The sequence below is a fragment of the Procambarus clarkii genome, chromosome 30 (assembly GCF_040958095.1).
Source record: "Procambarus clarkii isolate CNS0578487 chromosome 30, FALCON_Pclarkii_2.0, whole genome shotgun sequence".
NCBI lineage: Eukaryota > Metazoa > Arthropoda > Malacostraca > Decapoda > Cambaridae > Procambarus > Procambarus clarkii.
Window position 1 is genome coordinate 16,447,915 of NC_091179.1, and position 13,666 is coordinate 16,461,580.

The following is a 13,666-nucleotide window of genomic DNA, read 5'->3' on the forward strand; positions in this document are numbered from 1 at the left end:
TAGGTACGACATATATATATATATATATATATATATATATATATATATATATATATATATATAAATGTATAATGAACTATGTGATCTGGTAGTTAACCAGATAAGGCTTTTAAGCCATACTTGGGACACTAATAAAGTAGTTAAGTGATATTTTCCCACCATATTCACTTCATATAAAGTGCCATCCACACTATTGGAATATAAAGCACATATAAGCGCTTCATATACCTAAACGTTCAGGAACAACGTGTAGGGCACAATACATATTCTTGGTGGTTGGAGAGCTATGACCTAGTGAGGTTCCAGGGGGAGGTATATTAGCGCAGTTTAGGTCATATTATTATTGTTTACCGGGGATATTCATGCCCGTGCCACCTCTTGGGTGTTTTATATAGTTTCTGGCACCTGCACACATGCGCCTCTGTGTACATGTGGTAATTACACTTAGGATATCACATATGGTAAATAGGTAACCCACTTAGGTAATTACACCCACACCTCCCTGACACAGGTGTCACACAATAGCAACTGGCTCCCTGACACAGGTGTCACACAAGAGCACTGGCTCCCTGACACAGGTATCACACAAGAGCATTGGCTCCCTGACACAGGTGTCACACAAGAGCACTGGCTCCCTGACACAGGTATCACACAAGAGCATTGGCTTCCTGACACAGGGTATCACACAAGAGCACTGGCTCCCTGACACAGGTGTCACACAAGAGCACTGGCTTCCTGACACAGGTGTCATACAAGAGCATTGGCTCCCTGACACAGGTGTCACACAAGAGCACTGGCTCCCTGACACAGGTATCACACAAGAGCACTGGCTTCCTGACACAGGTATCACACAAGAGCACTGGCTTCCTGACACAGGTGTCATACAAGAGCACTGGCTTCCTGACACAGGTGTCATACAAGAGCATTGGCTTCCTGACACAGGTGTCATACAAGAGCATTGGCTCCCTTACACAGGTGTCATACAAGAGCATTGGCTCCCTTACACAGGTGCCACACATGAGCACTAATATTTGACACAGATGTCCTATGACACCTTAGGATGTCTTAACTGACTAACGATTATTCTTTCTGAGAATGTCTGGTGCCTTTCCTTTGTTCTTTATTAATGCATCCCACTTATCTCTGTTGTCTCTTCTCTTAGGGTCCCCATGTGTCTTTAGCTTTGAATACAGCCTTCAGTTTCTGTTAGTGGGGGGAGAGGAAAAGTATGATTAGTTATATACATTTATCCATCAAAGTTTGAAACAAATAATTATGAGTGAGTGGATGGTGATTAGATGTGCAGGGGTGATTTGTATCTGGGTGAACAAATCCACAAGGGCCATGATGAGGGTTCGAACCTACGTCCGAGAGGATCCCAGACGCTGTCTTAAACGACTGAGCTACACAAGAGCTCAGTTCATTTGATGCATCACCCTATTGTGATTTCTGTGTGTTGTATCTGGGTATTTATGTGGTGTCTTTGCCCACTTCAACCACCTTGTGTCCCAGGGATGCCAGGTGGACCCATGGGTCTGGCTTGTTACAGCGACTGTGTGTGTGTGTCATTACCCAAGTGTAGTTACAGGATGAGAGCTATGCTCGTGGTGTCCCGTCTTCCCAGTACTTGTTGTGTAACGCTTTAAAACTACTGATGGTTTTGGCCTCCACCACCTTCTCACTTAATTTGTTTCAACCATCTACCACTCTGCAATAGAAACACTGGTCTAATATTTTTTTTTCGGCACCTTTGTTTCCTTAGCTTGAATCTGTGTCTTCCTTGTTCGTTAATTGCTGGTTTTAAGAATTACTATTTGTCAATTTAGTCGATTCCTGTAAGTATTTTGTAAGTGGTGATCATATCACCTCGTTTTTCTTTTATCTTCTAGTTTTGGGCATGTTTAACAACCTCGAGTCTCAACTTGTAACTCATATTTGTCAGTTCCGAAAGCCATTTGTAGCATGGCGTTACACCGTTTCCAGTTTCCTTGTGTGCTTCTTGAGATTTGGGCACCATACAACAGCTGCATATTATAATTTTGGTCTCACCAAAGTCACAAACAGTTTCTTTTGTATTTCACCATCCATATAATTAAAATCAAGTCTGAAGTTGAAAAGAGATGCATACGCTCCTCTCACAATGTTCTTTGTGTTCCTCTGGCAGCAGCTTGCTATCCAAAACCACCCCTAGGTTTCTTTATTAGAGTTCTGTAATTCCTTTCTACATAATTTGTAAGTTGTGTGTGGTTCATTTACTCCAATTCCACACTCCATAACATGGCATTTATTCACATTGAACTGATGCTTCTAGCACTTTCTTTTTATCTAGATCAATTATGAATTGATGCTTCTAGCACTTTCTTTTTATCTAGATCAATTTAAAAGGCATTACAATCGTCTGCATCTCCTATCTTCCCCAGTATCTTAGCATCATCCGCAAACATGTTCATATAATTCTGTATACCTTCTGATAGATCGTTTGTGTGTGTGTAATTACTTTAGTGTAGTTACAGGATGAGAGCTACACTTATGGGTGTCCTGTCTTCCCAGTATTCTCTGTTGCATAATGCTTTAAAACTACTGTACTTACAGTTTTGGCCTCCACCACCACCTCATCTAACTTGTTCCAACCGTTTACCAATCTGTTTACGAATGGGAATTTTCTTATATTTCTTTGGCAGCTTTGTTTAGTTAGTTTAAATCTATGACCTCTTACTATTTTGTATGTAGTGATTGTATCGACTCTCTTTCTTCTATCTTCTAGTTTTGGCATATTCAATGCCTCTAACCTCTCCTTGTAGCTCTTGTCCTTCGGTTCTGAGAGCCATTTAGTTGCATGTCTTTGCAACTTTTCCGGTTTGTTGATGTGCTTTTTGAGATATGGGCATATAAAATTGCTGCATATTCCAGCTTTGGTCTAACAACATTGTGAACAATTTATTAATATTTAACCATCCTTGTATTTAAAAGGAATTCTGAAGTTAGAAAATGTAGCATAGGTTCCTTGCACAATGTTCTTTATTTTTATTTATTTATTTTTATTTTTTGAGATATGTACAAGAGTTGTTACATTCTTGTACAGCCACTAGTACGCGTAGCGTTTCGGGCAGGTCCCTGGAATATGATCCCCGCCGCGAAGAATCGGTTTTACAATTAAGTACCCATTTTACTGTTGAGTTAACAGAGGCTACAGTTTAAGGATTTGCGCCCAGTAAATCCTCCCCGGCCAAGGATACGAACCCATGACAAAAGCGCTCGCGGAACGCCAGGCGAATATGTGGTCCCCAGGTGATAGTTTTCTACATGTATCTGAAACCACCCCTAGATCTCCTTCTTTAACAGAATTCTTTAAAGAATTCTCACATAATTTATAGATTGTGTGGGGGTCTATGTTCTCCTATTCCACATTCCATAACATGGCATTTATTCACATTAAATTTCATTTGCTAAGTGGTGTTCCATATACTTATTTTGTCCAGGTCTTCTTGAAGGGCATGACAATCATAAAAGTTCTTATCTTTCCCTAGTATCTTGGCATCATCAGTAAACATGTTCATCTAATTCTATAGATCATTTATGTAGACAATGTACATTACTGGTGCAAGAAGTAAACCCTGTGGTACTCCACTCTTGACAATTCTCCTGTCCGATACATTGCCTCTGATTACTTGCCCTCATTTTTCAGTTAGAAAATTTGTAATCTATGTTAGAAACCTACCTGTCATTCCTCCAGTGTGTGTGTGTGTGCGCACACATGCATTCATACATACATACATACACACACACAGACACACACACATACATACAAACATACCAGTACATAAAAAAATTGAAGAAAAGAAGTCATATAATCACCATTTACCAGATAATAACAGGAATTGACCAAATTGACAATGAATTCCTGAAACTAGCATCTTGAAGAACAAGAGGACACAGATTCAAGCTAAGGAAACAAAGGTGCCAAAAAGATATTAGAAAGTTTCCTTTTACAGAGTAGTAGACAGTTGGTACAAGGTAATCGAAAAGGTGGTGGAGGCCAAAACCGTCGGTAGTTTCGAGGCGTTATATGACAAAAAGTACTTTGAAGACGGGACACCATGAGCATAGCTCTCATCCTGTAAATACACTTAGGCAAATTACATACTGTACATACTAACAATTTCAAACAATTTTTATATTAATGCCAATTTCACTAAAATGTCTACATTCCAATACAATTATCTATTCCAATTCTTGTCAAAAATGTAGTTGGATGCTTTCTCTGAAAAATTTTTGCATTTTAGTTTGAAAAAGTTAATATTTGGCATTACGAGCATGGTAAATGTACTGTATTAATAATACAGTATAACTGATTTAAGAATAGTAAACATTGGCTTTTACTATAGTATTTATTTTGAATTTTCATTTCATAGTTTTTGCATATACCATATTTTATAATTAAAATGTATATGTTAAATTTCTGGCTCACTGATTTTCACACTATTTTTTAATAAACTATTTTGTTAAATTTCTGTGACTAACTTCAAACCCAGAACTTATAGCTACAGTGCCATTGTGACCTTACAATAGTACGTACCTCGCTGAAAGCAGATTTGTCGTTGATGTATAGTGCATGGATGAAGCATAGGGGCACCATACCAAGGGCTACTGCAGCCAAGATCCATCCACATGCTGTTGGCAAAACAAGAACTCAGTTTAGGTACAAGTTTTGCAGGAAATAGTGACTATGAACTCAGAATTACTGTAGTATCCCAGAAATCGATAAACTTCTAAACATAATGCCAGAATTTTTGAATATTGAAATGCCTGATGCTTGACAAATAATATTATTGCACTGCACATGTTAAGTGATTGGTTGTTTTCATCAGCAACAGTTAGTATATTGTTCACCCCGTACTCATCCTGCAAGTACTGTAGAACCAATGTGTTTTCTGGAGGGGGCCTCTTGTGGCTTCCTGAAGCTACTATACTGTTATACTGCCAGACAACAAGGTGCCATTAGTCACAGAGTTCTAGTTGGTCTACTGAGGACTACAAACCAGAATCTGGCCCCTCTCAGAGTGGCACAGGGAGCAGTGGCATGTATGAAAAATTTTAGGTAAACTTATTCATGTGTGGCAGACATGAATATTTACTGACCCAGAAATCAGTGAAAGGAAACAGACCACTCATTGGTTAGAAATGAGACCACAGCCTCAAAACAGCCAGAAAGCTCTGCACTGTCAGGAGTTATTTTTCCTGGAGTGCTCGGGATTCACTCCTTATGGGGGGTCTCATTGTTTATGTTGACTCATGCTTTTAGGTAAACCTGTTGTCTTGGACTATCTGTATTTCCTTGATTATGGGGTGTTTTTGGCTGGTAGGGCACACTGTGGTTTGCGCAACCTTGCTGGCGTGCCGAGGTAGTCTTTCAGATTTATATACTGTACTTGGTTAGGTATATGATTTTTCCATTGTTTACTCATTCTACAGGCTGATGCCTTGAGAATTGCAGTCCTTGTGTTTATTCTTTGGTCCTTTCCAAGGTTTTAAGTTTCATATGTGCTACATTCCACTTTTAGGTTTTATTTGTACTGATCATGCCTCTATTAGGTTCTTACCTAGTCTGTGTGTGAATCATTCCCTTTTGGTCTCTTGCCCTTTCTATTAGTGTTGGGTTTCCAAGGGTGCCTATTCAACTGTATAATTGTTTAATTGTTTTTATTTATTTATATTGTCACAGTTATCTCCTGCATAGTAGTAGATTCTGCCTGTTCCTTACCACCTACATATCTGCATGCTACAACATCAAGACTCAACATCAACAACAACATGTGCCAAACGTATTGTCTAGACACGCCCCCCTCTCCTCCTCCTCTCTACCTTCCACAAGAGATAGCACACCTGCCGTCTAACCAACTCACCAGACGCCAGACAAACTATCATGATGGTTGTTATCTTGCCGGATTCTCTTCTACAACTCCAACATTCGTGCCAATATAACGTCACACCCCGTATATATACACTTGCCAGCATCCAGCACAGCAGATTATCCTTCTAGTGCTCACTGCTTCAGCATCTATCCTCGCCTATGGGTGACGGTAGACGCACATAGCATTTTGTATAAAGTATCACCTTTACCTTTGTTATTAACGTAAAATTCACATATATTTATTTCTTTTGATTGTGTTTAAGCCAAGTGGATAAGGGGTTTTGTTTTCATTAATTGTTACTTATCATTTTGTGTAAAATGAAAGTAATTTTTTTTTTTTATATTAAATGTTTAAAGTCTTTATTCTCTTGGTTTTTGCCAACAATTGCTACACTGTAGAGGACTCAAGCAGATTTTTCTTCTTTTGTTTATTCTCTTGGTTTTTGCCAACAATTACTACACTGTAGAGGACTCGAGCAGATTTATTTTCTTTTGTTTTCTCTCTTTTTATTAATGTGCATTTGGCACGACACCTGCCTGAATAATTCTCTATTCCAGATCATGTCACAATGTATACAAGAGTTCTTACATTCTTGTACAGCCACTAGCAGGCATAGCACTTTGGGCCAGTCCTTAATCCTAATATTTCCCCAGTTGCTGGCATAGCATTCCCAGTGCCTGGACATACCTGCAGGGAACACACCCTACAGGCCCTAAAAAACTCGTGTGTTCAGTGGTACTATGGATACCTCTGCCAAGCCCGCTCTCGCTTTGTGTAATTTTTAGGATTGACCGTTGTCTGTGCCACCAGGAGACATTCATTCTTTTTACCTCCACCATGCTTCCTGTTGAGTCGATGACACCTTCAACCTCAAGTCGTGTGGGACTTATTCCCCGCACGTTGCTTTCCTTACCCACCCTCCTGATGATGATCAAGGGTATCTGGCAGCAGCTGATTTACATTTGTTTTTCTGTGTTGTGTGGTTGTGTGCCTAGTTGGTTGTGCAGGTTATGTGCCCAGTTGGATGCCCCGGATTTGCCCCACTTAGTGTTTATAGACTCGGATTTGGAAGTGTTGGTTAACTTGGTACAAGAATGTAACAACTCTTGTATATATCTCAAAAAAAAAACTCAATCGTGGTTCCATCTGTACCTCCTCTTCCTTTCCTGGTGGGTGTGGCTCGCCCTTCTACCCTCCCTGCTTCGGGACCCTTGAAATCTGAGGGTTTCAAGAGTCAGGGCAGGGTTTAGCTCGGGATGAAGCCTGGGGCAGATCTAGGGTTTACCCCCTTATGACTTGGGCATAGAGTAAATAAGTCTACTGATCCTGCCAAGGCGTCTGGATCTTTCCAGCTGCCCCCCTCTTCTGAGGCCTCTCCCTTGGACTTAGCTTTTCTGTCTCTGGTGCCCTCTTCTGCGGCTCCCGGAGTTTGCTGGGAGTTGGAGTTGGGCCTTTGGGTCCCCTTTCCAAATGCCTTTAGGTTCTTTGGTTTCACCCTTCTGGAGGTTTCTTACCTCTCGATTTTCCCTGGCGACAGCTTGGAAGGCCCTTTTTGCATACCTTGGTGATGGACCCAGTCTTTTTTGACTTCGGTTCTTATTTTCCTTTTTTGGTGAAGTTTTTTTTTGGGGGGGGGGATGACTCCGGAACCTTGTTCCGGAGTCATCCGGAACAAGGTTCCGGATGACTTGGAACCTTGTTTCCAAGTCTTCAAGAACCTTGAAATCTTGTTTCCAGCCATCCTGGCTGGCAGGCTGTTCTTTGGGGCTTGGTACAGTTTCTGTCGTTCCCACATACTTTAGCAGCAGGAGGTGTCTCCTATGTTGCAGGTGTTTCCAAGGCTGGGGGGGGGGGGGGCTCTTTTGAGCCTCTCGGTGTTTGCCTTTTTGCTCTTGCTCTCTCTTGTGATGTAGGTTACGTGTAGCTGCATGCTCAAATCCCTCAGTTGTCGGCTATGTTGGTTCTAAACAACCTTCATGCTCACTCACACTTGGGTTCTGCTGTGTGCTTCTTGAGCGTCTTTGAGCTGCATTCCAATTAGCTCACAGAGGATGTTGAGGTACTCGGCGAGGTTCCTCTTGCAGGGGGTTTTAGTCTTTGCTGCAGCTGGATCGGTGGGCCCTCCTCAAGCTGTATGCTCCGATCCTTTGGGAGGAGGTGGCCTCATTTTTTTGCCTCTCGCCTCGCGTGTTGGCAGGCCATGCTGGCTCAGTCCTTGGACTCGGTGTGGCCCTTGCTCTCATCTCAGCTTCTTCATTTTCCTCGCACCTATTTCCAGAGGACATTGTTTCCTAGTTCCTGTCATCTGTGGGCACTGCTAGTCAGCCTGTGTGTGTGTGTGTGTGTGTGTGTGTGTGTGTGTGTGTGTGTGTGTGTGTGTGTGTGTGTGTGTGTGTGTGGAGGGGGTCGTTTAACCACATGCTGGATCGCATGCGATTCCGACAGCCGGTTCTTCTTCGTCTGATCAACGCCATGTTCGTTGTTTGGAAGGCGAGCTCACAAGGTTTGCACTGGCCCTTTCCTCGGTCGCCCCTTTGATGGGGTATTGAGGACGGGAGGCTTGCTCGGTTTGCCAACAAGGAGGGAGGGGGGGGCAGGTTCTGGTTCGTGGTCCCCGAAAGGCCAGATAGAAGTCTGTGGCTGATGCGACCCATATTAGATGGTATACTATCAGTGATGTATACCTATATATGGTATATTTCAGGGAGCCAGATTTAAGGAGCTAAACCCAGTAACTACTATAATTCATACATGTGAAGACTACCAGTAGGACTGAATATCCATACATCCCTGGAAATTTGGAAGCATGTGTGTAACGCATGAAAGCATAGAGGTAAACAACTCACCATAGGCTATAACTGGATAGTCTTTATTATCAAATGTAGGAAGCTTGAAGTCCACGAGACTGTAGACGAGGATGGCAGACAGGCTGACTGGGATGAAGAATACCCAGCAAAACTTCCAATAGATCCCAAGATTTATATTCATCATGAACTTCAGGTCTCGCATGAAATTTGAGTAACCTAGTATGGTGTTAAAAAATGTGAAAGTAAATTAATGTTCTGTGTCCAGCATAACATCTAATGTAAAAAGTGTAACTGCAAATTAATCACAATATAACCTGAATAGTATTAAGGGTTGAGATATAGGAAAGTCCATTAACTTCCTGTAAAAAATGTAAAGTTACCATATATGTGGTTGACAGCTATGGTTTCCACGATGACCAGGATGTAGATGATAAATCCACCACCGAAGAAATCCACCAAGTCTAGTATCCATTGGCCGCCCTGGAGATAAGAATATTGTATTACACATATTCATATCATGATTTACAAAAATAAAAATGATTTAGTGTTGACATAGAGACGGGTGTCACTTCCGCTCCCCCTCCTTCCCTTTCCTGACACCTGTCTTTACACCTGCCCCATTCGCTCTTTTGGGGCAGGTGCCTCCTGCCCCAAAGCCTCGTGCTACTTTTGAGCCTCCTTCCCCCTACCATTCGGTGGGGGAAGGAAGCTCCCGTAGGCAGCCTCCCCATCCCCCATCTCCCACCCCATGCCATTCTTATGTCTTTTTATAACTTCAGTCAATTACATGCTTACTTGCACGGTGACCAACCTTAACCCTCACGCCCTTACCCGCCTCATGCGTTCCTCACTCATCTTTTTACCTAGTAGTGTACATTCATCATCCCTGAACAGCTCCTTGAGAAGTGAGGCCGTAGCTTAACCTGTCCTCCATTTCTTAATACCTTTGGAATTTTTTCACATCACTTACGCATGCACAGTACATCTCTACTGTGCCCACTTATGTAAAATCCATGTTCATTTACGGTTCTACTTTATAACTTACATTATTTTACTTTATAGTTCTATTAAAAAAATCCCTATTTTGTCTGCTGCTAATACATATTTGTTTGAGAAAGACGAGTAATTGACAAGAGACATTGTAATAAAACTCTGGATCTGCTATAGTTCCTGTTTGCATTCTTCTGATTTCCTCAAATTTATTTGATAATTTTCTTATGTTTTCTTAAATTGAGAAGGGACAATAATCTTACTGATAATCGTAGTTGTTTTTTGAGATATTCTTTCTTGGAGAGGGCAAACCCGTTTCCAGTCTTTCAAGTTTTAAGCCTGGTCCACATAAGTGCTCCCAGGGCAGCTCTGATAGCATTGTTTTGTGCTACTTAAAGCTTTTCCCACTGTTGTTGTGATTGGCTTGTGTTTGTTACAAGTTGTTGTTTTAGATTCAGCTACTCTGAACAAAACGGTCCAAGTAGCGCTGTAGTGAGCCGGTAGTGGACTTACCTGGCACAGGAGCGGGGCTGTAATTGGGGGGGGGGGTACAAGATTGATAAAGATTTAGCCACCAAAAATGTGGCACGAGCATGGATAGCCCGTAAGTGGAGGTTCTTTTGGAGCCATTACCAGTACCAATAGCTGATAGTGGAGATCTGTGGATGGCTGGGGTCTTCATGGTGGCACGCAGTTTAGGGCCCGCAGGACGCTTGGTCGCCAGGTTGCAGTTTAATTGATGATTGATGAAGATTCAATAGCCCGTAAGTGGTGGCCCTTTTGAGCCATTACCAGTATCAAGAGCTGATACTTGAGATCTATGAAGGTGCGACTGCACCATGCGCCCCTCTATGCAGGATTATGTGATCTTTCATGCTGGGATAGACGAGGCAAGTGATAATACTGTAGTAACCCCTTACAATACGATGACCAGAGAAAATGGCGGAGGAGATGACTGGAGATAGGAGATAACCGTTCCGGTGCACCTTACGAGAATGTTAGCACGTGGACTGACGCCCTTTTGCTCCCGCCTAAGGTTTGTACAGATACAGAATACTGTATTATAATCAGTGGCTTGCATTTGCTTACCTCTTGTTTGGTGGATATGTGAACCACTAAAACTTCACTTATTTCAGAAGCATTTTTGCTGTAGACTAGTGTAATTAATTGGCGAGATTCCCTATGCCAACTACTGATCTTCCCAGGATGCGATTCCCACACCAGCTGCTTAACTTTCAGGTATACCTATTTACTGCAAGGTGAGCAGAGGCAACAGGTGAAAGGAAACGTTTTGCAAACGTTCTGTCTCACTGGGAATAAAAAAAAATACGGAACATTTTGATTATGACCTGAGTTCACTAACCCACTTTACCTCAGGACTCAGCACTTGACCTATATTCAAGTCCATCATATAAAATTAGATCCCTAGTTCTATATTAGGGATATTGGTTTGTACCGTAGGCTTGTTAATCAAATTAAAAATGTTTACAACTGATTAAAATATAATTAACTGGTATATAGGATTAAAAACTAGACAATATAGACTTACAGGTGTGACATAAACAAGTCCGATGAGGAAACCACTGATGCAGATGATGACTGTGACATAGAATTTAGGAATAGCCGGGAACTGTTCACAGATGATGGTGATGATGTTGCCAGTGAGACCAGCTGCTGACCCCACACCCAACGTGAACAGCATCAGGAAGAACAGCACCGCAAACAGCTGTGCAATAATTAACTGATATTCAACGAGTTATACATAATATATTTATATAATATTAATTGCATTGAAATAGTTTCAGCGCAGAATGGCAGAAAAGGTCCCCCAGAACTGTCAACTCTCGTTGTAAGTTGGGCAGGACAGTCAGGCTGATCACATCAAGACCTTTCAAATACTGAACAAATTACTCTTATATTGTTGCCACCAATTCAATTTAATTTCTTTCTTTATTATGCACCCCATATTAATCCCGTGGGCGGTGGTGTAAAGGGTTACAGAGGCACATAATCGGTTCAGGAACTGAACCCTCTAGTTCGTTTAGCTAAGCAAATAACAATTTTTGACGCTAGGTACACAATTGTTAATGTTATATATACATGTACACATGTACCACCAGCAATGGTTAGTTTATTGGGCATTCCATACTAGCCTGTGAGGGGTAGCACAAAGGAGGCAGACTCTGTACACAGTTTAAAATGTTGGTACGAAAGAGCCCAGTAAGTTCAGGAACCTGTACACCAGTTGATTGACAGTTGATAGGCGGGACCAAAGAGCCGAAGCTCAGCACAAGTATGAGATTACAAACGGATTATAGAGGGGGCATCAAATGTTTTAATAACATCTCAATGGGTGTAATTATTGTTTGATTATTTCTGACATTAGCTTTTATAACTTACAGTACCCGCTGGTCCTTGTTGTCCTTGTGCGAGCTCTGTCTTGTCTGGTGTCTCTGTTCTTGCCGCCTGTTCTGGCGGTGTGTGTGTGGTGACTCTTGCTGGGGATTAGTACTCGACTAACAGTGCTTGTGGGGAGCCGAGGCCGAGGCCCTAAATGCCAAAACAACACTCCAGTTCAAAATCCATCATCTTTACCATTGTGATCATTGCTGTTTTCTTATATGTGCTGCCAATCTGTTGTATGGTGTTTATAAATCTTGTTTATCTGTATCTTTTGCTACCCAGTCTCCCAATCTGAACATCTTTACCATTGTGATCATTGCTGTCTTATATGTGCTGTCAATCTGCTGTATGGTGTCTATTAACCTTGTTTAAATTACTAATCAAGCTGTCAATGTAATCAATCAGAGCTTTAATATAACAATGTGCTTTAATATACTTACTTATCTCTCTCATCTCATTTTTCTCTTGTAATGTATCTTTATCATTTATCAATTCTGATTGAAATTACCTACTTAAAATTATCTGCTAGATTAAAGACCTGCCCGAAACGCTGTGCGTACTAGTGGCTTTACAAGAGTGTAAATACTGTACTATCCAATGTATTCTCACAAACCCAATGTACCTTCTTGTATATATATAAATAAATAAATACAGCTGGAAAACGTCCTCAGGAATAATGAGACAAAACATTTGACAAACCGCCGGCTTCCAATTCCTATCGAGGCCACTAGTATCGAATAATATTACCTGCGGAGCCCAGGTGAATTTGGCCAGGGCATCCGGGTAGGAGATAAAGGCGAGGCCAGAGCCGCCCCGCACCACGTTCTTGACGTCTGTGTCGAGCTGGTACGCCAGGTTGCCCAGGATGGAGAAGATGGTAAAGCCCGCCAACAGGGACGTCAAGGTGTCGACCAGGCTAATAATCCACGCATCCCTGTCAACACGCAGGACACTCCTTCACGTATCTTCAAACTTGAGCCTTTAAATATTACGCTATGCGCTCTTCATATAGACAAAACTACAACTATTTTCAAGATTAATAATGAAAGCTCTTGACATGATTATCAGCTCTTGGCTGATAATTGTCGAGAGTTCAACTTCAGGTTAATAAAAATGATGATAATAGCAATAACAACAAAAATAATAATATATACTAATACTAATGGACCAAAGAACACTACGTAGCTCAGTTGGCTACTAATGATCAACAGTAGCCGGCCTACAGATGAGTAAGGTGCCTTTGTTACTGGGAAGGTCACAGTACCTTTCATCTGTACACTACAAAGGCATAAGTCACCGAATAAAGTTTTTGAATTTGAAGTTTACTTTAAATCGGCCTAGTCGAGGACCAAGAGGACCTTACTTAGGGGGCCTGGTCGAGGACCGGGCCGTGGGGACGCTAAGCCCCGTAATCATCTCAAGATAGGTTTAAAGGCTAAATATTCCTGGCTTCCGAGAATCTACAAACGTTCCCAATTGGCTTAATAAGAATTATATATTGCCCAACGTGGGAACACTAATATATTACACTTTAGTACAATAATTACAGACCAT

General features: G+C 41.5%; 1 protein-coding gene across 2 annotated transcripts in view; it reads right to left on the minus strand.

Annotated features, from left to right (window-relative positions):
- Positions 1 to 513: 513 nt before the first annotated feature.
- The window catches only part of LOC138370082 (sodium-dependent nutrient amino acid transporter 1-like), a 42,565-nt gene continuing 29,412 nt past the window's right edge, over positions 514 to 13,666 (minus strand). Inside the window, exons 10-15 of one of the 2 annotated variants that reach the window (XM_069333945.1) lie at positions 12,860 to 13,046; positions 11,259 to 11,435; positions 9,100 to 9,199; positions 8,759 to 8,935; positions 4,577 to 4,671; positions 514 to 1,203 (exon numbers count right to left, since the gene is read on the minus strand). In XM_069333945.1, the coding sequence (XP_069190046.1) occupies positions 1,159 to 1,203; positions 4,577 to 4,671; positions 8,759 to 8,935; positions 9,100 to 9,199; positions 11,259 to 11,435; positions 12,860 to 13,046 (781 nt within the window). In that variant the 3' untranslated portion in view covers positions 514 to 1,158. The remainder of the gene's footprint in view (positions 1,204 to 4,576; positions 4,672 to 8,758; positions 8,936 to 9,099; positions 9,200 to 11,258; positions 11,436 to 12,859; positions 13,047 to 13,666) is intronic. The other variant, XM_069333944.1, reaches the window with a different exon arrangement.